Below are 23,987 nucleotides of genomic sequence, written 5' to 3'. Positions count from 1 at the left end.
CTATGTGTAGAACACTACATTACAAGAGTGTAGAACACTATCCTACAAAGAAGAACATATTTTGAAATGAGTATGAGGTCTAAGCAAGGCAGCATATAGACACAAAGTGAGTTAGAATAGTGATATGATAATTCAGTTTGTAATATAAACAGGCTTATATAGTCTTCTGGTTAAAGGGTAACTGAAGCAATGAAGACCGTGATCAGCTTGATTGTTGTAGAGATAGGTACAAGCAATATCGGTTTGCTACTATATTGTTGCTACTAGTAGACTATTCCTAGGATAACTACTGCTATTACTACTACTACTACTTTTACTAATGTATATTTCTAAGTGCTTTACCTGTATTACTTCACTTAATCCATACAACAGAAGAGAAAACCAAGGTGTATGGACATTCCCTAACTTACCCTACATTACAACATGTATTAAGTGGTAGAGCAGTATTTGAAACCCAGGCTCTTGACTGACATTCTGTTTCACAAACAGACCCATCTGCTGCTGGTGGCATGCAGTTGGTATGGCGAGGTTCCTGGGCAATGATGAGGAAGCTGTCCTTTAACTCACCAACCCAGTCATCTCATTAAGTTAGGGGAAGGCGACTTGATCATGAGCAGATGTTCCTACCAAATAGTGCTCTGTGTTTATCAGTGCCGTTTATAAAGGAAGAAGCAATGAGGCAATTTGTCACATGCCTCTAGGAGGAGCACAGGAGTCCTTTTGACCAAACAGGTGCTGGTCACATGATGCTCATGGGGGATGTTTCATTGGCCACCATCCTTCAGGGACCGGAGTTACCTGCTGAGCTGAAGATCGGCTGCTGCCTGAATGTAGTCTTCAGGCAGTCAAATGAACCCAGTCTGTAATGGTTTCCCTGCTTTCTTTCAATCTTCTGTCTGGACCATGAGACTCCTCAGAGTCTCCCAGCTACCTCCCTTCATCTTCAGTAACCTCCATTTCACATATCATGATGATGTGCACCAATGCCCTCTTGCCTTCTCCCTGAATTCCCCTCTCCATGTGTGGGACAAACATTCCCTTTTCATCTTTCTTGTTCCTTTCCCTGAATTACAGAAGGTAGTTCCTCCTATGGGCAGATTACTTCATCTTTCAAGCCCCAATTTCTTTATCTGTAACACAGAGGTACTGAAAGCATACACCTCATGGGACTTTCATGAGCATTAAATGAAATAATTAGTTTGAAGGTGATGAATCCAGTGTTAGCCATGTAAATAATAGTGATGTTGAAAGAAGTAAGATTCCACACTTAGGAAGTGGTATGGTGAATAGACAAAACAGTACATCTCTAAATTGGGTTAGGACCACATTTATCAGATTTCTTTCCAACTGAACAAAGGAAGCCCTCCACATGTCCTAGATCAGGGGTCAGCAAACATTTTCTGTAACACACCAGATAGTATGTGTTTTAGGCTTTTTAAGGCCAAATGGGCTCCGAAGCAATTACACAACTCTGCCATGTACTGCAAAAGCAGCCATAGACAATAGTGAACAGATAATTGTGGCTGTGTTCCAATAAAACTTTATTTACAAAAACAGGCATCAGGCTGGATTTGGCTGGTGGGTCGTAGTTTGCTGACTCCTGCTCTAGGTTCTAGGTTGAATCACTAGGGGCCTAAGCTGAGGTTTGCAGTCAAACCCTGCTCAGCCTGGCTTTGCAAATGCCTCCCTCGGGGTACTTAGGGAAAGAGTGGGTGGGACAGGACAGAGGCATATACCTAGTATCATCACAATGGCTAGCACCCATCCCAACAGACCATCATTTCCCACCCCAAACATTTTACTCTAGCCCCGTGGACAAAAGTGTGGGAGTGGGAAAGGCCAGGGAAACCACCGGGGAACAATCTATCTATGGGTGTGCTGTGCTGAGGAAAAGGTGTCTCCCTGGAAGCCAGATCCAGAGGCAGGAAAACAGTGGTTAATGAGTCAGGCCTCTGGAGGCACAGGCATGTGAGCTTATATCCCCCTCCATGCCCCTCAACACATATTTTTCAACCTTATGGCTCCATTTCATTTTTAAGTGGTAGTACAATGACATCAATACAGAATGAAGTTTTGATATGACATGTGGTATTTGTATGAAATATGTCACTTAGTGCTTGATACCTTATACACACTGAATAATGTTACTCTCTATTCCTGCTGTTATTTTTTATTATTGAGTCCTGAAACCTGGGAAGCACAAAAGAGCAGCCTTCTGCACTCTTCAATTCCCTTTCATCTTCTCTCCTAATAGATCACAGGGTTTGTTTTTTGTCTGTGTACAGGTGATACCAATCACAGTCATTTATGTGAACAACTTACCATGTATGCTCAATTACCATGTAGCCAATAACGATTTTATTCATCAAAAAATATATTCGATTAACCTAATTGTTAATTACTTCGTGGATTGATAACACTCAGCTCAGCCCATGTGTACTCAGACTTCATAGTTTGCTACTCAGAAGTATGGCCAAAAATGTGCCTGCACACATGACTGAGAGAAAGAGAGAGATGGAGGGATGGAGGAAGGGAGAGAAGAAGAGAGAGAAAGAACAATCAATGATTATACTGTTAATGGAGGTCTCTCATTTTCCCAAAGGGATCTTTCTTAAGGTGTAAGCAGAGGCTTTTAGGAAGGTGTTGGAGTAAGAGGTAAGGTTAATAATCGATGATTAAAATGTGAGAGACACATAGTCTGTCACATCTGCACGTAATAAGTACTCTCTCAGCCCAGTTATTTACAGAAGGTATAGACAAGAGTGGACACTTGAAGCTGAGGAGTGTCAAATTCGTTAAACAAGGAGGCCATTAGGCTGAGGTTGATTTAATGCCTTAGTAGCCTGCATGAGCAAACCAAAACCTAAGCGCAAATGCCTCAAGGTTAAGACATCAAAAACCTAAGGGCAACCAATCACAAATGGTCAATTAAGCTTCCCCAGGCAAGGCAACTGCTTAAGCCAGAGCCAATCAAATCATTGTTTTGCTTTGCTTCTGCCTCTTCTCTATAAAAGTTTCCCCCCTCTCCCCACCCACCCCCACCTCCGCTCCGGATCCTGTAGGTAGAGAGTGGCTTCTCATCACTTCTGGCTTGGTGCTGCCTGATTGGAATTATTTTTGTTTAAAGAATCTCCTAAAAATTTTAGTATGCCTCAGTTTATCTTAGAACCATAACATTGGATTCCTGCTAGAGAGAGTAACCAAGGCGTTTTTAAATTCAGTGTTTCCAACTAGAATTGTGTATTATTTAATTTTCAATTTACCAATTCATTCTTCCCTCTGAACTGTTATTTGGGCACACCTCTGTCTTCTCCTTGCAGTCATGAAATGAAAGGAAGAATGTCTTTTTTCAGCACATGTTTTTCTGCAGAACGAGCAGATACAAGCATCTAGGACTGCAGTCAACTGGTAAATGTTGAAAGTTCTTAAGAGTCATTAGACCAACAAAGATGAGGGACTCTGTAGTCAGGTTTCTGACCTGCAATACTTTCACTGGATTTTCAAATGTGCAAAGCTATATTAGAGTTGTTAAGAAAGTGCTTAAATTATAATAACAGCAACATTTTCCATCTATACTATCCATTTAAGGTTCAAAAGACACTTTAACATGTCGTATCATATTTAATTTTTTAAAACAAAGTTCAAGTGATGCCAGTTGTTCATCTTGCAAAGAAGAACTGAATTTTAAAAAGTTGTTCTTAGTGTATCATCAAGCTGTTAATGAGATAAAGTCAGTAGCGCAGATTGACTATGGTTTGACCTCACCACTGATAATCATTTGTAAATAAATAAATTTATTTGTTTAATAAATTTAAACAAATAAATAAAATTCCATTCAACTTTCCCTAGAAATGTATTTATATTAAAGCAGTAGATCTCAAATTATAAGCTATCAGCTAGCAAATTTCTAGTAGATAAGATTTTGGCATTTTTCATTGTTTAAATTGGCACCTATCTCATCTAGAATTTTTTTTTTTTTAGATTTTATTTATTTGATAGAGAGAGAGAGAGCTAGAGAGGGAACACAAGCAGGGGGAGTGGGAGAGGGAGAAGCAGGCTTCCCACTGAGCAGGGAGCCCGATGCAGGGCTCGATCCCAAGACCCTGGGATCATGACCTGAGCCGAAGGCAGACGCTTAACGATCGAGCCACCCAGGCTCCCCCTCACCTAGAATCTTGAGCCAAAATATTTTATTTAAGAATCATATATGAAACCGCTTCACATCTCCATGCTTTAAAAATTAATATACTTAATTATGGGGCACCTGGGTGGCTCAGTCGGTTAAGCATCCGACTCCTGATTTCAGCTCTGGTCATGATCTCAGGGCTATGAGATCGAGCCCTGCATCAGGCTCTGACCTCAGTGCAGAGTCTGCTTGAGATTCTCTCTCTCTCTCTCTCCCTCTCCCTCTGCCCCTCCCACCCCTTGTGCGTGCATGCTCCATCTCTCCTCTCAAATAAATAAATAAATAAAATCTAAAAAAAGATTAATATATTTAATTAAATAATTAATAGGCCAAATGAAACATGTATTTCATGTTTTATCTCCCTGACCTCCTGTGTGGGGGCAGGAAGGGGTGGGCACAAATGTAAACAAACCCAAATGTTCAATTCCATTCAAGGATTCTGAAGGAAAAGTTCAGCAAGCCATACAACAGAATAAAAGATTGGGTGAGCATGGGAGGCCTTACTGGGAAGGTGCTGTTCAGCTGAGAATTAGAACAATGACAAGAGTCCAGCTGTAATGAGAGGAGCTGTAAGCTAAGGAGGAAAGACGTTGGGTTTGTGAGCAGGAGGAAGAGATTTCTCTGATCCTAGCCACACTCGGTTACCCTGCTAACATCCTTGTCTTCTATAGCATTGTCATTAGGCATTGATGTGGTTGTTTAATTATTGCCTCTCTTCCCCACTGATCTATAAATCACACCAGGAAAAGATCACATTTCTTTTGCTCACTATTGAATCCTCTGTGCTGGCATATAGTAGATGCTCAATAATTCTTGAAAGAACAATGGAAAAAATACTGAAAATTAAAGCAACCAAGGCATTCGTGATAACATGGCTCTAGCACAAGTGAACAATAAAATAGGGTCGTATTACCTGTTCAGTTGAAGATATCATTGGCTTGGTATTTTAGTAACTCATCGTGTTTCACAAATATGTCCATTAGCACATATCTTGTACTATTATTTTTTTTTTTTTTTAAAGATTTTATTTATTTATTCATGAGACAGAGAGAGGCAGAGAGAGAAGCAGGCTCCCAAGGAGCAGGGAGTCCGATGCGGGACTCGATCCCAGGACCCTGAGATCATGACCTGAGCTGAAGGCAGACGCTTAACCGTCTGAGCCACCCAGGCGCCCTATCTTGTACTATTATTAAACTTAAATACATGAGCTATTAATTTTTAGCTGAGAGATCCCTGACTTCCCATTTTCATGGCATATTATCTTTTGGACTCAGTCAGAAAATCATTGTTTTACAGCTACAGAATTTTCAGTTAAGCGGAAATCATTAAATCACTGGTCTCATCAACTCAAATGCTCAGTGTTCCTTTACTATAAAATGTGTAAGTATTGCTTGTTTCTGCAGATGGACTCCATCAAATCATTGCTGCTCTCCTCCCTCAGACAATAAAGGAATAAACAAAATGCCTTCACTGTAGGCTTTTCCGAGATTCCAGCAGGAAATGTTATGTCTAGGTCATTAAGGTCAAAGTACCTGGACGAGGGTTCCTGGCGTATATTCTCCATCCTCTAGGACAAGTTTGGAGCCGTACCAGAAGGCCAGCGCATAACAGAGGAAGATGAGACACCACATGAATCCAGTAAAGAATCCCAACACAATCCCTTTTCTAATTCCCCAACGCTGGGCAAACACAAGATTTTTCTCGTACCTGTGAAGAGAAAGCATTTGTATCTACATCAGCAGCAGCAGCAACTCAAGTTAGAATGTTTAAATCAGCCACAATGTGGTGCTTTTACTCAATGGTCATAAAAATCACCCCAGACACACAGCAGCTTTTGGGAAAGAAAATGACAAACTTCCGTGTAGTTATTTAGCTTATTTCAACCTGGCAATGAAATGTGTTGAAGGAACAATGCCTAACCAAACCTCATGGCTGATTACTTCTTGGATAAGAACAGTGTGAGAAAAGTGGGAACTTTACCCCAAGAGAAAAGAATTTTCAACACAAATGTTTGGACATGAGGGATCCAGTACTATTTGTGCTTGAATTGTTTTTACCAAGTCACATGGCATGCTTTCTATCAGAAAATGATGCAACTGTTTTCCCCCAGGTTCAGAACCAGTGCAACTCATCTCCGTGCACTCATCCATCTGCCCCGTGACCAAGAATGCTATGTTGTAACATGACCGGTCAGGTTCACAGCCATGGGACATGGATAACTATGTAGAAATTCAATCTAAGCACTAGACTGCAGTGACTCTATGATCTAGCCATTAATAACTGGCATTGTCTTGAAGCTCAGACATTCTGTAACTGCCTTCCTTAGTCTCAAAAAATAAATTCATGGAGAACTTTTAATATTTTGCAGGACAAAGTGAAGGTCTATCCTATGTTTGTTCCATTTTCAAAACATTTACAAAGCTGCTATTAATAACAATAATGAGTATCTTTTATGGTGGAGGAAGTATCCTACTGAAATTTTTTGTGAGAAACTAGGTAGCTTCACTCTATAAACCAAAAGAAGCAAAACAAACAAAAAAAAAAGGAAAAGAGAATAGAGATTGTAAATTCTATTCTCTTTTTTTATTTGGTAACAATTGAGACTGACATCGTCATACTAGACATCAAACTCATGAAATAAGAGTTGAATTAAATTGGTGGCTATTTTATGAAATCAGTACCTGGCACTGGCACTTAAAAAATACTAGATAAGAGGAAGAATTAACAAAATCAAATTCTCAACAACTGTGTTGTTTGGGTCATTTAGGTTTTTTATTTTCATTAAGAATTAATCTTCTGGAATGATGGTCTGTAATATACCAACGCTAAATTTTGTTTGAATAAATGGAAATTTCATCAGACTTTAAAAAGAGCATGTAGTACAGTAGCTGAATAAAAGACACTGAATAAAAAATGTGTTGAACTGCATTTTAGGTATCTCACAGCAAACAGTGTTACAGGCCATGAGGTATAATATGCATACATATGCATACATACACACCACCAGAGTTGAAATAAATACCGAACCTAAAATGGCGTTCTAAAAATCTCCAACTACAACATTTTCAAAAACACACAGCTAAAGGCTTGGGGGTCCTTGTAGTGCTTTGCCCAACTAATTACCCTCAGCTACCTCTTGAATAAAATCTCTCTCACAGTAAACAGACCAAGGTAAATCTGCCACTTTGTACAAAATAGGGAAGATTCGGGGTAGTAGGTCAAACGACAAAATTCAGGAAGGTGGTGGATGTTTCAATAAACCAACCTTTCAACCTCTTTTTTTTCACCACCAAAAGCAGCCACCGTTCGCATAGATGAAATGACTTCATCAGCCACTGACCCTGCTCTGGCGTAGGCCTTCAATTCATAGTCAGTAAACTTGGACACACTCTAAAATCCAAAAGAAGAAAACAAAACCAGGGAATTAGGTAAGTCAGTCTGTCATTCAGTGATTCATTTAGCAGAGTAAGTACGTGGTGTGGTTTCGTACAAGACTAGATTCTCGCTGTAACGGTGTTCACGGAGGAAAGAATCTGGTCCAAGTTTGACCCGTGTTAAGCCCCATCCACGAATGTCTGGTTGTTAGCATACCAAAATGACTTCTTTAGAAGTCAGCCTCAAAAGCCTTCTCACAGAGTAAGTCCCCAGTAGGGCATTCTGTGAGACCACAGTGTTACACTCATTATACTAATGAAGTTTGCAGATGATTCCATATCACATTTCATTGCTGTTGACCACAGGATGTTTGCACAATTTATGGACAAACACCAGAGACAGAGACTGGAGGTTAGTCAGAGTATATAATTGGGAGAGAAGTCCTGACCATACAGAGGCTCATGATACCGCAGAGGTAATTGCACAGGAGAAAGCTCCAGATAAATATTATGCCATTTTGACTCAACTGTAGGGGCTCAACTAACTAGCTTTGCTCTTTACAAAAGGAACCAAAAAGACATTAAATTTAATATTTAACAAATTACTTTTTCTAAAATTGGACTTGGATTGAGTTGTAATTACAATTAATCACCAAAGAAATCCCTGGCACAGATGAAGATACCAGAATGAACAAAAGCAAATATTGTAGAAGTTCGATTAACTCAGAAATCTAAAATATATATAGTACCCAGACTAAAGGAGTTTATCTTCCAAGTTTTTCCGAACTTTTAGCAGCTTAACTCTTCTCAAACAAAATCTTAAATGGAACTCTAAGATACAAAATAAGTAAATGTAGTATTGTTACAACAAATTTATGTCACAAGTCCACATTTTATAAAAGTTGTGAATTGAAAAGGCAACAATAGGGAAAGTAGGGCTATTTTCATCAACATGAAAATATGAATTTAGGTGTTATGAATGACATTACAGTTTTTACCACAATCCTCTTCTAATTTATTTCTAAATTATGTATTGAGGAAATTAAGTAGTTGTGAATATTAATAGTTTTACTGTAATTTAATGTACATTAAATAACCTCAGGATACTCCCATTAAATTGATACAGGAGTTTAAAAGATGTAAATTGGAAAATATTTTTATAGATGTAAATTGGATTTTAAAGATATAAATTGGAAAATATTTAGCATGTCAAACTAAACTACCTACCTATTTTATTTAGCATGTCAAACTAAACTACCTACGATTGCTCGTGATTCTCATGGAAAATATAAAAGTCAGACTCAGGCATACAAAACCCACAATAACATGTAACATGTCATATATTTTGCCCACTCCTACTTTTTAATTTTTTTTTTATTTTGGTCCTGCTTTTGAACTGCTTAGTGAAGTTGCTTGTATCCTTTTATACAAACATGCACAGACTTGAATTCAAGAAGAAACCAGTGCAGAGCTACAACATTCCAAATCAGTGACACATTTACAAGAACTTGAAATATGGGCACTTGAGATAGCAAGAGAAACCATGCCCTAAGCCTGTTAAAATCAAGTCACCCAGGCTACATCTCCACTATGTTGAAATGTGACATCTGACCCATCTGAGTATGAATATTAACCACAGGTTTGAGGAAAGAGATTAAGTGTATGGGGGTGGGGGAAGCTGAATCAAATGTTTGCAGAATCCCCGAAGATCCCCCATGGATGGTGAGGCTTCCCTGGAGTGAAGCTTGAGAGTGTTTGGTAGGAAAGACTGTCACAAAGCTCACACGTTATGATGGATTGGAAAAAATAAAAACTAGTATCTCTTGAGCAATTAATTCTGTGCCAGATGCCAGGCTAAATGCATAATATGGATTATGCCTTAAGTCATCACAGTGACCTTTATCCTTATCTTCAAGATGAGGAAGCTAAAGTTTTGACATGCTAAATATCTTTCTTGAGCCAGTCAGGGGCTGACCAACTGAGAGGAGTGAGCTCTTGGCCTTTGTCAGTCTGTACTACCTGGGAAACGTTTGAGTAATATAGCCAGTGGATTGTCGAGAATATTTTGCTAGAAAATATTATGGAGATTGGTTTCCTGCTGCTCAGTGATGTGAGTGTATTCAGCTTTCCACCTGAATTCTATTCTCATTTACAGCAAATTATTAGTTTGCCTGATCCCGTGACCCGCTAATCTGATGTCTCTGCTCTAAAAGTATGATACAAGAATTTATTAATCCTTGGGAGTATTTTCTAACTGGGATGACCCAAAATTCCTACTCCTACACTTTTTCTTGGCCTGCATGCCTGGGGAATGGAGATACCGCTGGGAATGGGTCAAGTGACCTCTTCCTGAAACTGATTAGACTGCCCGGAGAGCACAGCTGTGAATGCAGAAATCTCCTTTATGTGTTTGTTACTGATCTGGGTACATCTGTTGGGCCTTTTTGAAGAAAACATCTGAGCTTGGGAGACCATGGGAAGCAATAGGCATATGAGAGAGTGGATGGGGATTTGGAATCAGGCTCCTTTGTATTTGAATCCAGTTTTGTCACTCACTAGCTGTGCAGTCCCAGACAAGTCTCTTTACCTCTCTGAGCCTCCGTTTCTTATGTTTAAAATGGCATTAATGCTTTATAAGATTGTTGTAAAGATTAGAGATAATAAACATGAAGTTCCTAATAGTGCCTGGCAAAATAGTAAATGCTCAATAAATGTAGTTGTTATTGCTACTAATACAATAATATTTATGTTATTAAAATATCATCAGTCCCTGGATTGATGGAATGTTATTTGATACTGAGGAATAACCAAACAAAATAAATCAAAACAGTGATAAATAATGTTGACTAAACATACACAGGAAAAAGGAATCAAGTTTCACATTTCTGGCTGTTTCTCAGGGCAGATGTCCTGGAGAAAAGTGAGAAGACATTCTTACCAGACCAATGATGGCTGCTCCAATCCCAATGAGAGGGCTCACAGAGATAATGACCAGGGTCAGTTTCCAACCCTGGTAAAATCCCAGCAGGAACCCACAGATGCTCGTGGTCATGCGCTGAATGAAAATGGCCATTTGGTCGGCAATGGCATCATTGACTTTGTTAATATCCCTAGAAACGAGAGACTTGGATCACTAAAACTGAATTTGGTCAATTCAAATGCCTTGTTGAGAAAACCCAGCCTTTCCCTTCTACTGCCATCTCTGTACCCCATTGCCTATGAGAAACATAACAGCCTTTCACATTTGAAGAAACTTGCTATAGCTTGTGAGGTCATCAAGCCTCTCCCTCCCTCACAGCCAAGTAAAGTTTTCCTCAACCCAGGTTTCCCAACTGGTGTCCATTCGATGTTGACAAAGACTTTCAGAAACCATCTTATCTGTCCCTTTCTTTCTATAGCTCATATTCTTGGTCTGTCCTGAAGAGCCCTTCTTTCCTTCTTTATACCTGCTAAATCCTTTCAGCCTCAAGGTGCAACCCACACGCTACCTAATTCATAAAAACCCTCGAGGAAAAACTAATATAGTCCTCCCTGTGTTTGCATAGCAATGTAATGAATCTGTGTTTGTGTGTGTACGTGTATATAATTACTGCATTCTGCTTATAGGTAGTATAGAATAGTGGTTAAGATCACAGACTCTGGGGCCAGACTCCGAATTTGAGCACAAGCTCTTCCTGGGCAAATTACTTAAACTTTCTGTACCTTAGTTTCCTCATCTGTAAAATGGGGATAAAGACAGAACCTACCTCAATGGGTTGTAATGAGGATTAGTTAATATATGTTAAGTATATAGAACAGTGCTTAGAGTATAGTAAGCTATCAATGTGTCAGCTTTATTTATTTACTTGCAGTTTTTATCCCTCCAACAAGGCTGTAAGTTCCCTGAGATCAGGAGTTGTGTGGTTTATTTTTATGGCTTGCATACGGTAAGTCCTCTAGAATATAGGTTGAATATAATTACATTAAATTCATATTCCTAGCAACATTCTCATAATCTCTTGTTTAGATGGAGCAAATAGGGCTTAGGACTTAATAGCAAAAAAGGACCTAAGATATTACCCAGAGATTTGACAATTGTATTCCAGCAAGGTTAAGTATCTATTCAAGATCACAGTAAGTAAGGGGCAGAATGAGTGCTAGAATCTAAGTATCCCAACATTCAGTCTTTGGTCTTCACTATACTACACACTCTCTCATGGGACCTCATGGGACCCCAAAGTTCAATTCAATAGGGTTCAATTGCTTCTAATTACTCAGGGCTCATTCAGAATACTTGGAGGAGGAGGGGAGGGGGGGTTATCAATTACCCCAACTGGTCTTTAGGTATAAACCAGATTTAAATCCAATTGTTTAGTTTCAATGTTTCTCAAACTATTTTGGATTTTTTTTTTTTTTTGGTCTTTGTTTTTATGTGCAGAAATGACCTCAACAGACAAGGCAAGATAATTCATTCTAAGTACATTGTTTTTCCCTATAGATACATGGACTGTGACATCCCTCAGTCTCTCTTTTAGAGGCCAAATAGCCCTACTTCTTTCAACTCTCTTCTGTAATCCTTCATTTCTAATATTTTAATCCAGGGCCTACAAACAAAATTGTAGTATCCTGGCTTTCAATTGTTAATAATCATATCGGATAAAGCATTACCTATGAAAAAAGCATGTTACCTGTAAAAGCCCAACTTAAGAGACAAAATGTATCCAAAATAACTGAAAATGTGTTTCTAATTGTTATTTAATTTAGAAACAAGGGTTCTATGATCAAAAGCGGACACATACATTAAAACCTCCTACCAGCCACTTACTCAGAAAATCTTGTATTCAGCTCTCCCACGGAATTGCAGTCAAACCATCCTATTTCCATTCGCATTACTTTCCTAAAGGAAACTTTTCTCATTTTCTGTATCTGACGAGCTGCAGCAATCACCCAAAAGCATATCTGAAAATGGAGCAAGGATGTTTGGCATTGTGATGTTAAAAATATTCATTCATTCCTTCTCTTTTCAGAAGAAAATACTTTCAATATAAGCCTTGAGAAAGAGAGGAAAGTGATTCACAGAATGCCAAGTCATGGGACGTGCCATGTGAGCTCAGGCACCTGCTGCTGAAAGTGGGGTGAGCGGAACAGCTGTGGCCAGGGAAGCTAGAAGGTTTGGGTGTGAATTTGGTTTTGCCACCTGTAGATCTAGCCTTACCAAGCTTCACTTTCTGCATGCGTAAAGGAAGGCTCACAGTGCCAAAAAGAAATTCTTGCTCTTATATCCCTATTTTTGCAAGGAGCTTCTGAGTGTATTCCCCCCGCCCCCCCCCCCCCCCCCCCCCCCCCCCGCCGAGAGGCCTGCCAACAAGCATGTATGCATAGTTTTCAGACTGTTGGACAATGATTTTTCAGAGAAAGGAAGACAAAAATTATGACATAAACAGGGAATCTACTGTTAGCTGTCCCCACCCAAGCAAAGTCAGGCTGTCATTAAAACTCTCAGTACCAGAATGGGGAAAATGGATTCATTTCTCTTTACAGTGAACATGAACTTCCTGGAATTCTTGAATGAATGCGGGTTGAGGGGATTCATTATTTCTTCTACAGAAGAAGGTAAAAGATGAAATATTTTTCTTCTTTAATAAGGATTAAGTAACTCCAGGCCCTTCCATGGCTTAAATCTAGACTAGATCAACTTTACAGAATTGGGGTTGGAACACAGATTGGTGAGATTTTATCAGTGAAAGAGAAAAAAAAAAGTAAAGTTTGCTTTCCTCCAACCCCCCTCATGCATGGCTTTCTCCAGGGTGCCACACTCCCTTTACAAACACACCCACAACCACCTATTTTTGAGTTTAGAAGATGAAATAGAGGGGGTGGGGGAGGACAGGGCATTGAAATTCAGTTTAGTCTCCGTCCCTCTAGACAACTGCGTGTATTTTCCTCCCTGTCTGAGAAGAATCCTTCCCCATCCTCTCATCCCCCCTCCACCTCCAAATAAAACTGTAGTCCTTAGGGCTTCCGAACAACTTAAAAGTTAGAGAGTGCACTTTGCAGTTCATTGTAATGTCTCTGAGCCCAGATGTTGATCTATAAATAAAATGGAGGAGCCACTCACTTGAATATATCCTGTGATAAGTACTACCAAAGCGATCCCAGCATAGTAACCGGCAAATCTGATCATTTCACTTTCAATGTCCAGCAACCTTCAAAAGAGGAGGGGGAAATGTTAAGATTCAGAAGTAGGGTCAAGCTTAGCAAAGATTACATTTGCGGGTACAGAGGAAAATAAAATATGAAATATGCGTAAGCCTTCTTATCTATGTAGAATTACCATCCATCCAACCAAATCTCTACCTAGACCTGGTGTGGTACCAAGTCCAGCAAAGCTGCCTACTCCCTTCGTTTTCATTTTGTTTTTTTAAAAGATACTATCTAGGGTGCCTGGGTGGCTCAGTTGGTTAAGCGACTGCCTTCGGCTCAGGTCATGATCCTGGAGTCCCGGGATCGAGTCCCGCATCGGGCTCCCTGCTCAGCGGGGAGTCTGCTTCTCCCTCTGACCCTCCCCCCTCTCATGTGCTCTCTCTCTCTCATTCTCTCTCTCTCTCAAATAAATAAATAAATAAAATCTTTAAAAAAAAATAAAAATAAAAGATATTATCTATTTATTTGAGGGAAGGAGAGAGAGCATGGGGGGGGGAAGAGCAGAGAGAGGGAGGAGCAGACTCCCCGCTGAGCAGGGAACCCCATGCGGGGCTCGATTGCAGGACCCCCGGACAATGACCTGAGCCGAAGGCAGACGCTTAACCATCTGAGACCCCCGGGCGCCCCCGCCCCCTTCCTGTTTATAGGCAGAAATGACTCGCTGGCAGTTGGAGGCCAGAGGCAGTAAGACGGCAGCCCAGTCAGTGCTCTGTCTACTGAGGCCCTTCACTCCGGCTCGTTACGCAGTGATGGAGGAATCAGTGCTAGGGAGAGCTTTTAAAAAGCCAGACTGGGGCGCCTGGGTGGCTCAGTCGTTAAGCGTCTGCCTTCGGCTCAGGTCATGATCCCAGGGTCCTGGGATCGAGTCCCACATCGGGCTCCCTGCTCGGCAGGAAGCCTGCTTCTCCCTCTCCCACTCCCCCTGCTTGTGTTCCTGCTCTCGCTGTCTCTCTCTGTCAAATAAATAAAATCTTTAAAAAAATAAAAATAAAATAAAATAAAATAAAAAGCCAGACTGGTGTCTGCAAAGACACTGGCGTGGACTGTAAATCGGGAGGCTTTACTATTACCTCCTCCAGGAATCTAAGCCAGCTTTTCAACTCTTCCATCTCAAAGTGACACTCAAAAATGTGTGTGTCCTGGGTATTATGCACAAACAATGAATCATGGAACACTTCATCTAAAACTAATGATGTAATGTATGGGGATTAACATAAGAATAAAAAAAAAAGGTAAAAAAAAAAATGTGTGTGTCGTCATCCCAAAGAAGGACAAAAACACTGTATCAGCTAGTCCTTCTGCTGACTGCCGCCCAGGGGGTTTCACTCTCTGGTACAATTTCTAAGGTGAGAATTTGTGGGGAATAGCGAGAAAGCTCTACAGCGTTTTTTGTTTTTGTTTTTTTCAGCGCAGCTACCGCGCTGCGGCACAGGGCTTGGGGGTTGGCAGGGCTAGGGAGGGGAGGCACAAAGTAGTCTGAAATTGCTTTCAGAAAATAAAGAATAGGGTACTTGGAACATTGACATCTTGGTTGATAACAATTCCGACCCTTGAGGATGCTCTAAATGATAGCGAGTCCATTTCTTTAGAAAACCGGGAAGCAGCACCTTCCACAGAGGGGCTCTCATCCTCCGAGCTCTCTGCTCCCCGTCAGACCTCTCTTCTGGGACCCAAGCTTGACTTGTTCTCTCCCTCTGCTGAACTTGGACTACGTGGTGAAGGAAAATTTCTTTAATTCAGAACAAGCTATTGTTATTATTATGCCAGATTTTATTGCCATCTCGCACTATTACTCAATATCTTCATTGAATATATTTATACTGAATAGATTTATGTTTGTTTTGCTAGATTGCAAGCCACTTGAGGGCAAGGGCTTGGTTTAGGCTGCTTGCTCACGCTGCCCGAAGCCTTGCACAATACCTTACACATAACAGACACAATACCTCAACAAATGTTTCTTTATTTTGCTTTGACTTTTAAAATACTTATAAGGAAGGGAAATAATTGCCTTGTTCAACCCTTCTTTGGAGGGATAGTCTCCAAAACAGCTAATATGTCTGTTGACCACATTTCTGGTCTTTTATGATGGTTTAAGGGAACCCCAAGAATGAACAAGACCTAAAAAACTTATATGTAAGTATCCACAATCAGAGGTTCTCACAAAAATTAAGTATCTCTGGATAGGATGCATAATGAAGAAAAAGACTTCTAGTGTGTAAATGAGGCCACACTCTTAGTTTTCTGTGAATTTTTTCATTGTGAAATGAAATTTGGGTGTCCAAAAACAGAGAACTAGGAGTATTTGTCAAAAGAGTTTTACTTAGATTTCCTGTGGTGCGTTCCTTCTACACACGCTCTAAGCAGAGGGGACAAATGGCTGCCATGGAAGACACAGCTGCGAGGTACAAACAGACCTACTCAGACTGAAAATACTGAGCACTGACCCATCTCCAGAATTTATTGGGGCAAACTTCAGGAGAATTATATCATTGCTGGATGGTGTGGATAAGGACATGTGTAGTTTATGATTCTGTTCATTCCTGAGGCACCCCAGAGATGAATGGTGAACTCATTTTTATTTTATTCTTGGGGATAAGAAGTTATTGGGGTTTTAAAAACTACTTGAGAATATTTCTGGAACAACAGGACAAACCTATCAGAAAAACTGATAGGAAGGAAACAAGCAAGCTGGCTTGGCTCTTTTGACTGCACATCAAATTTTTTATCATCTGGTGGAAAGTTTTCTTGTGGTTATAAAATCCTGGCAAGGATTTTTTAAAGTGTGCAGGTGATTTGGCTCACCAAATGGGTGCCTTTCTTTTTAACAGCAAAATTGACATACATCTACTTGACTAAATTAAGATTCTCCTGGCTCATTTGTTGAAGAGAGGAGAAGGCAGAAAGATGACAATTAGGGGGGAGAGGTAAGATATATTTTACAAATTATTAAGATATGTGGATTCTTACTTGCTTTTAATGAAAAATAAATGCAGCATAAAATCAAAGTACTCAATTTATACCTCAAGGTTTCAGATTTACTAAAGCCATAGGACTTTCATTTTAAATACCTAGGAGGTCTTTATGACAAGGTGCATTGCTTAACATCGAGTTTTCCTTTCAATGGTTTTCATGCACTGTAGACCCTGTAGCATTAACATTTTAGAGTGAAATCAGTGTCAGCTCCAAAATGAGCATCACAGGTTGGCAGAAACGTGCCCACGTCCTACTCTCAGAATGTTGGAGCCTCTGTCTTAATGCATAGGACATCAGCCTGTGGACAAATGGCAGATCACTGGGTAAAGCTGCTTTACGGAACATCTATACACTGTGGTAGCTTACTGCCAGAATGGCTGGAATTTCCTTTCAGAGAATCTATGACAATTTTTTTTCACCCAGGAAGCTATTTTTTTGTTGGTTTGTTTTTCATGCAACTTTTTATTTTGAGGTAAGTGTGGATTCTCATGCAATTGTGAGAAGTAATACAAAAAGATATACGCCCTTTGGTAATACCTTGCAAAACGACAGGACAATATCACAACCAGGATGTTGACATTGATATAATCAAGATCAGAATGTTCTCATCACCCCAACGATTGTTCATGTCACCCTTTTACATCTACACATGCTTGCATCCAGCCTCCACTCCCCCCTTAATCCCTGGCTACCTCCTATCTGTTCGCTATTGCTACAGTTTTGTCATTTGAAGAATATTATATAAATGGAATCACACAGTATATAACCTTTTGGTGTTGGTTGGCTTTTTTTTTTTACTCACCATAATTCTTTAAAGTTTCATAAATTATTTGTTCCTCTCTATTGTTAAGTAGTATTCCATGGTATAAATGTGTCACAGTTGGTTTAACCACTCACCCATTGAAGGATATCTGGGTTGTTTCCAGTTTTTGTTACAAATAAAGGATCTATAACCTTTATGTATAGGTTTTCATTTCTCTGGGATAAATCCCCAACAGTAGAATTTCTGGGTTGTATAAGACTTGCATGCTTAATTTTTTTTTTTAATTGTCAAACTATTTTCCAGAGTACCTGCACCATTTTGCATTCCCACCAGCAAGGTATAAGTGATCCATTCTCCCACATCCCCACCAGCTCTGGTGTTATTACTATCTTATTTTAGCCATTCTGATAGATTTGTGCTGATATCTCATTTTGATTTTAATTTGCATTCCCTAACCACCAGTGTTGCTAAATATCTTTTCATGTGCGAATTTGCCGTCTTTATATCCTTAGTGAAATGTCTGTTCTTGTGTTTTTCCCATATTCAAATTGGAGTTTTTCTAACCATTGAATTTGGAGAGCTCTTTTTATTTTCTAGATCCTAGTCCTTTGTTAGATATATAATTCACAAATATGCTCTCCCAGTCTGTAGATTTTCTTTTCATCCTCTTCACAGAGTCTTTTGCAGAGCTAAAGTTTTTCATTTTGATGAAATCCAATTCAACAATTTTTCTTTTTATGGATTGTACTTTTAGTGTCAAGTCTAAAAGCTCTTTGTCTAGCCTTAGACATGAAAATGGTCACCCACATATTTTTCTAAAAGTTTATAGTTTATTTTTAACATTTAAGTCCAAAACCCATTTTGAGCTATTTTTTGTATGGGTTCATCCCTACGGATGTCCAACTAGTCATACACCATTTGATAAAAAGTTTGTATTTTCTCCATTGAATTTCCTTTCCACCTTTGCCAACAATTAATTGGACATGTTTGCATGGGTCTATGTTTGAGTTCTCTGTTCTGTTCCTCTGTCAATACCACACAACCTTGATTGCTGTAGCTATATAATATGTCTTGAAATCAGGTAGACTGTTTCCTCACACTTTATTCTTCTTTTTCAAAGTTGTTTTAGATATTCTAGTTCTTTTGCCTTTTGATATAAATTTTAGAGTTATCTTGTCTGTATCTATTAAAATATCTTGCTGAGATTTTGATAGGAATTTTATTATAGCTACATATTAGTTTGGGGGAATTGACATCTTTACTATACTGAATTTTCCAATTCATTAGCAAGGTATGTCTCTCCATCTGTTTAGGTCTTTGATTTCTTTCATCAGCATGTTGCATTTTTCAGCATGTAAGTCCTGTACATATTTTGTTAGATTTACACCTAAATAAATTTTTTGAGCAATTGTAAATGGCATTGTATTTTGTTTTGTTTTTATTTTATTTTAAGTTTTGGCATTATATTTTGAATTTTGGTGCCCACATATTCAATGCTAGTAGGTAGAAATACCACTAAATTTTGTATGTTTATCTGGTATTTTATGACTTTGCTAAACTCATTTATTTGTTCTAGGATATTTTTGTAGATCCTTTGGAATTTTCTATGTTGACAATAATATCATATCCAAAATAAATGGGTGTATTTCTTCCTTTTAGATTTGTATTTTTTTCATTAAAAATTTTTTGATTGTAATAAAGAACACATAACATAAAATTTACCAACTTAACCATTTTTAAGTGTACCGTTCAGTAATGTATTAAGTATTAAATCAATATTCTTTTCCTTCCTTACTGTATAAGCTAGAACTTTGAGTACTGTGTTGAATAATAGCAGTGAAAGCATCTATCCTTGCCTTGTTTCCAGTCTTAGGGAGAAAATATTCAATCTTCCACCTTTAAGTATAATGTTAGCCATAGGACTTTTTTGTAGATGTCCTTTTTCAAGTTGAAGAAGTTCCTTTCCGTTCCTAGTTTTCTGAGTTTTTATTATGGATGGATATTGAAATTTTAAATGCTTTTTCTACATCGATAGAGATCATCACGTGGTTTTCTGTATTAACCTGCTAACATGGTGGATTACATTGACTGTGTTTCTTATACTGAACCACGTACGCTTCTCTAGAATACACTCTACTTGGTTATGGCGTATTTCATTGATTTCCTGTTATTTGTTTGTTTATCTTTATTATATCTTCTCATACATTTTCTGTATACATTTCTGTATTTTGCTCTTCTTCTAGGTTCTTGAGTTGGAAACTTAGATGTTTAATTTGAGATGTTTCCTCTTTTGTAATGTATGCATTTAGTGCTATAAATTTTCCTCTAAGCCCTGTATGAGCTGTGTCCTACAGATTTTTACATTTTCTGTTTTCCTTTTCATCCAGTTCAATTTTTAAAATTTTTCCCTTGAGACTTCATCTTTGACCTATGGATTATTTAGAAGTCTGTTGTCTGATTCCCAAGAATTTGGAGGCTTTCCATTATCTCTCATTTTGATTTCTACTTTGATTCCATTGTGGTCAGAGAATGCACTCTATTATTTCAATTATTTTACATTTGTTGAGGTTTGTTTCATGGCTCAGGGTATGGTCTATCTGTAGGCACTTGAAAAAAATATGTATTATGTGGTTGTTGAGTGAAATGTTCTATAGATGTCAATTAGATCCTGTTGGTTGCTGGTGTTGAGTTCTTCTATATCCTTGATAATTTTATGTCTACCTGTTCTATAAATTGGTGAGAGATGGATATTTCAGGGGTCTACTATAATTTTGATTTGTCTCTTTTTTCTTTCCATTCTATCAGTTGTTGCTTCACATGTTTTGCAGGTCTGTTGTTTGGTGAGTACACATTTAAGATTGCCGTGTCTTCCTGGCAGATTGACCCTTTTATCACTGTATAATGTCCCTCTTTGTCTCTGGAATTTTCTTTGTTCCAAAGTCTATTTTATCTCATATCAGTATAGCCATTTCTGCTTTCTTTTGATTAATGTTTGCATGATAAATCTTTTTCCATTCTTTAGAAAGAGAAAGTGCGAGCAGGAGGAGGGGCAGAGGGAGAGAGAGAAGAAAGTATCTCAAGGAGACTCCCAGCTGAACACAGAGCCCAAGGCCGGGCTCCATCTCATAACCCTGAGATCATGACCTGAGCCAAAACCAAGAGTCAGACGCTTAACCGACTGAGCCACCCAGGCACCCCTCAACTTGCCTATATTTTTTAAAGTGATTTTCTCATAAATAGCATGTAGTTGGATTATCTTAAAACCCATTCTGCCAATCTCTGTTGTATTTAGTATATTTAAATCATTTAAATTTAATATAATTATTGATATGTTAGGGCTCAAGTGCAACATTTTATTTTTTGTGTTCTGTTTGTTCTTTCTGTTTTTTATTTTTCTGTTTTCTTCCCCCTGCTTTCTTATGGGCTACTCAAACTTTTAAAAAATTTTTAATTTATTTTATTTAATCTTATTATTTTATTTTAAGTAGGCTCCACGCCTAGCATGGAGCCCAGTGCTGGGCTAGAACTCACAACCCTGAGATCAAGACCTGAGCTGAGATCAAGAATCAGATGCTTAACTGACTGAGCCAGGCAGGCGTCCCTCAAACATTTTTTAGAATTCAATTTTATCTGTAGGGTTTTTGACTGTATCTCTTTGTATAGCTTTTTTAGTGGTTGCTCTAGGAATTCCATTATAGGTATATCACTTATTATAGTCAGCTAGTGTCATTTTACCAGTTTGCACAGGGTATAAAAACACTAACTCCCAGGGTGCCTGGGTGGCTCAGTCGTTAAGCATCTGCCTTCAGCTCAGGTCATGATCCCAGCATCCTGGGATCGAGCCCCGTATCAGGCTCCCTGCTCAGCGGGAAGCCTGCTTCTCCCTCTCCCACTCCCCCTGCTTGTGTTCCCTCTCTTGCTGTCTCTCTCTGTCAAATAAATAAATAATATCTTTAAAAAACAAACAAACAAAACTAACTCCCTTTATATACCCTTACTCTGCCCTGTTAATGTTTTAATTGTCTTTAATATTTCCAAATCACACTCACCTCAGACAGTGTTACAATAGGACCATATCAGACAGTGTTTGCATTTTTGCTTCCACCATCAAACATAATTTAGAAAACTCAGGAGGAGGAGGAAAGTCTATTATATTTACCCATGGTTTTGCTTACGATGTTCTTCCTACTTAATATCCAAGATTTATTTTATTGTTTCCTTTCTGTTCAAAGAACTTCCTTTAGGTAAGTCAGCTGGCAATAAATTCTCTTCATCTCCCTCATCTGAAAATGTCTTGATTTTCTCTTCCACAGGGGTGGTGATGAATGTCCTGACTCTCTGATCCTACCCAAGCAGGTAGGGAAAGAGGTTTCTCATTACATTAGGGGTGGTTGAGGCCTCCACATATTCTTCACTGACACCACAGGAGTTGGGTAGGGGAGAGACACAGCAGGGGCTCACTGATACCTGGCAAAGATGAAAGTCTAGGCCCCCAACTCAACCTTTGCTGGCATGGGTAAGAGTGAGGTTATGTGTGTTTTGTTTTGTTCTGTGGTGTTGGCTTGAGTAGAATAGTTATTGCCTGAAATTCTTCTGTCAAGCTGCCTCTTTGTGGTCTATTATCTAGAGAGAGCAGAATTTTATTGAGTTTTGTGGTCTGTGCTCATTGGTATTTCTAGGTTACAGCTTTCCCAACACCCAATCTAGTACATATGAGGCCTAAAGAAAATCCAAGGAACTCACAACCATGTCATTATTTGGGTCCTGAGATCTCTAACCTTCTTTTATCCACTCTTTTAGAGTCAGGTAGGTTAGTTTTATAGGTAATGGATTAAATAATCCAATCAAAAAGCAGAGATTGTCAGACTGGATAAATTAAAAAAAAAAAAACAAGCAAGCTCCAACTATAGGCTGTCTACAGGAAACACATTTTTGAGTCAAAAATTTGAACAAGTTGCAAGTAGTATAGAAAAAGATGTGTCATGGTAAAGAGCAACCATAACAAACCAAGAGTGGCTATACTAATATAAGACAAAATAAACTTAAAAAAATTGCTACTAGAAATAAAAATCATTTGGTAATGATAAAAGGGTCAATCTATCAAAAGATTATAGCAATTTTAAGCATATATGCATCTAAAAACAGAGCCCCCAAACACATGAAGCAAAGTGTGACAGATTCAAGGGTAGAAATAGATAGTTCAATGATAATAGTCAGAGATCACAACTCCATACTTTCAGTATTGGATAGAACAACTAGGAATAGAAGACTTGAATAACACCATAAACCAATTAGACCTAACAGACATCTTTTGAACATTCCATCCAATAATAACAAAATACATATTCCCCAGAAGTGCACATGGAGCATTCCCCAGGATAGACACATGCTAGGCTGTCCTAATTCATGCTACAGTATGATGAACCTTGAAAACCTTAAGTTAAAGAAGCCAATCACAAAGGACCACATATTGTGGGATTCCATTTGTATGGAATGTCCAGAATAGGCAAATCTACAGAGCCAGAAAGTAGATTAGTGGTTGTCTAGGGCTGAAGGAGGAATGGGGGAATTGGAGAGTGATAGCTAAGGGGTATGGGTTTCTTTTTGTAGTAATAAAAATGTTCTAAAATTGATTATAGTGGTGGGTGCACAACTCTGTGAAATACTAAAAACCATTGAGTTGTACACCTTAAGTTGGTAAATTTCATGGTATGTGAATTGTGTCTCAATAAAGCTGTTTTAAAAATGTATGGTTTTACAGTGTCTAACTTCAACATAGTGCTTGAATGCATACACTAACTGAACATTGTTAACAAAACTGACTGAAATCCAAGAGAAAATGCAGGCTGGTTTCTACTTTGATGCATTCACATGTGGGGGAAATGAGGAATCAAACTTCTCAATGGCTGCAGTAGTCAGCCTCTAAGGAGCCCCTAATTGTTCTTGTCTCCTGGTATTCACACTGTTGTATGGTCCCTTCCCAGATTATACCAGGGTTGGTTGTGTGACCAATAGAAAATGGCAGCAATTATGGTATGTCACTTCCACAATTAAGTCACAAAACTTTGTGGTTTCCGTTTGAATTTTTACACTTCAATTGGATAAAAGAAAATAAAAAGAAGCTGCACTGTGGTATTTGGACTCTTTGGACTTCCCCTTCAGTCATTTCTCATTCTTTTGCCTTATTATTTGACTATTCGGAGCAAATAAATACTGATAAACTAATCGGGTGGCCTGATGTTCTATAATACTTTTCAGCATTATGCACTGAGAGCCATTTGGAAGGCTTTGCCTAAAAATTCCATCCAGTGGATTACAATTGATATGTAGAAACCAACCAGTGAAATGAAGGAGAAAAACCTGCTCCTACCATTACACATGCATGCTTATGTTGATAAAATCATGGATTAGCCTTGTCCAAGACTAATATACCTAATATAATAGGTGGAGAAATTGTACTTTTAATGATATACTTTTTCCAAGAAAAAAAGTACAAAAGAGTTGAGTA

At 38.7% G+C, this 23,987-nt stretch overlaps 1 protein-coding gene across 3 annotated transcripts in view; it reads right to left on the bottom strand.

The window, feature by feature from the left end:
- ABCB11 (ATP binding cassette subfamily B member 11) overlaps positions 1–23,987 on the bottom strand; it is a 78,963-nt gene that overhangs the window by 46,611 nt on the left and 8,365 nt on the right. The window contains exons 5-9 of one of the 3 annotated variants that reach the window (XM_035007830.1): positions 13,658–13,745; positions 12,365–12,498; positions 10,499–10,670; positions 7,452–7,576; positions 5,719–5,893 (exon numbers count right to left, since the gene is read on the bottom strand). In XM_035007830.1, the coding sequence (XP_034863721.1) occupies positions 5,719–5,893; positions 7,452–7,576; positions 10,499–10,670; positions 12,365–12,498; positions 13,658–13,745 (694 nt within the window). Of the gene's footprint in view, positions 1–410; positions 612–5,718; positions 5,894–6,166; positions 6,180–7,451; positions 7,577–10,498; positions 10,671–12,364; positions 12,499–13,657; positions 13,746–23,987 lie in introns of those variants that run through there. The other 2 variants (XM_035007827.1, XM_035007829.1) reach the window with 2 other exon arrangements.

Source organism: Mirounga leonina, unplaced genomic scaffold (genome assembly GCF_011800145.1).
Source record: "Mirounga leonina isolate KUSES-001 unplaced genomic scaffold, KU_Mleo_1.0 Mir_151, whole genome shotgun sequence".
In the NCBI taxonomy this organism is placed as follows: domain Eukaryota; kingdom Metazoa; phylum Chordata; class Mammalia; order Carnivora; family Phocidae; genus Mirounga; species Mirounga leonina.
Note: the sequence above shows the minus strand (reverse complement) of the source record. Positions and strands in the feature narration are given on the sequence as shown.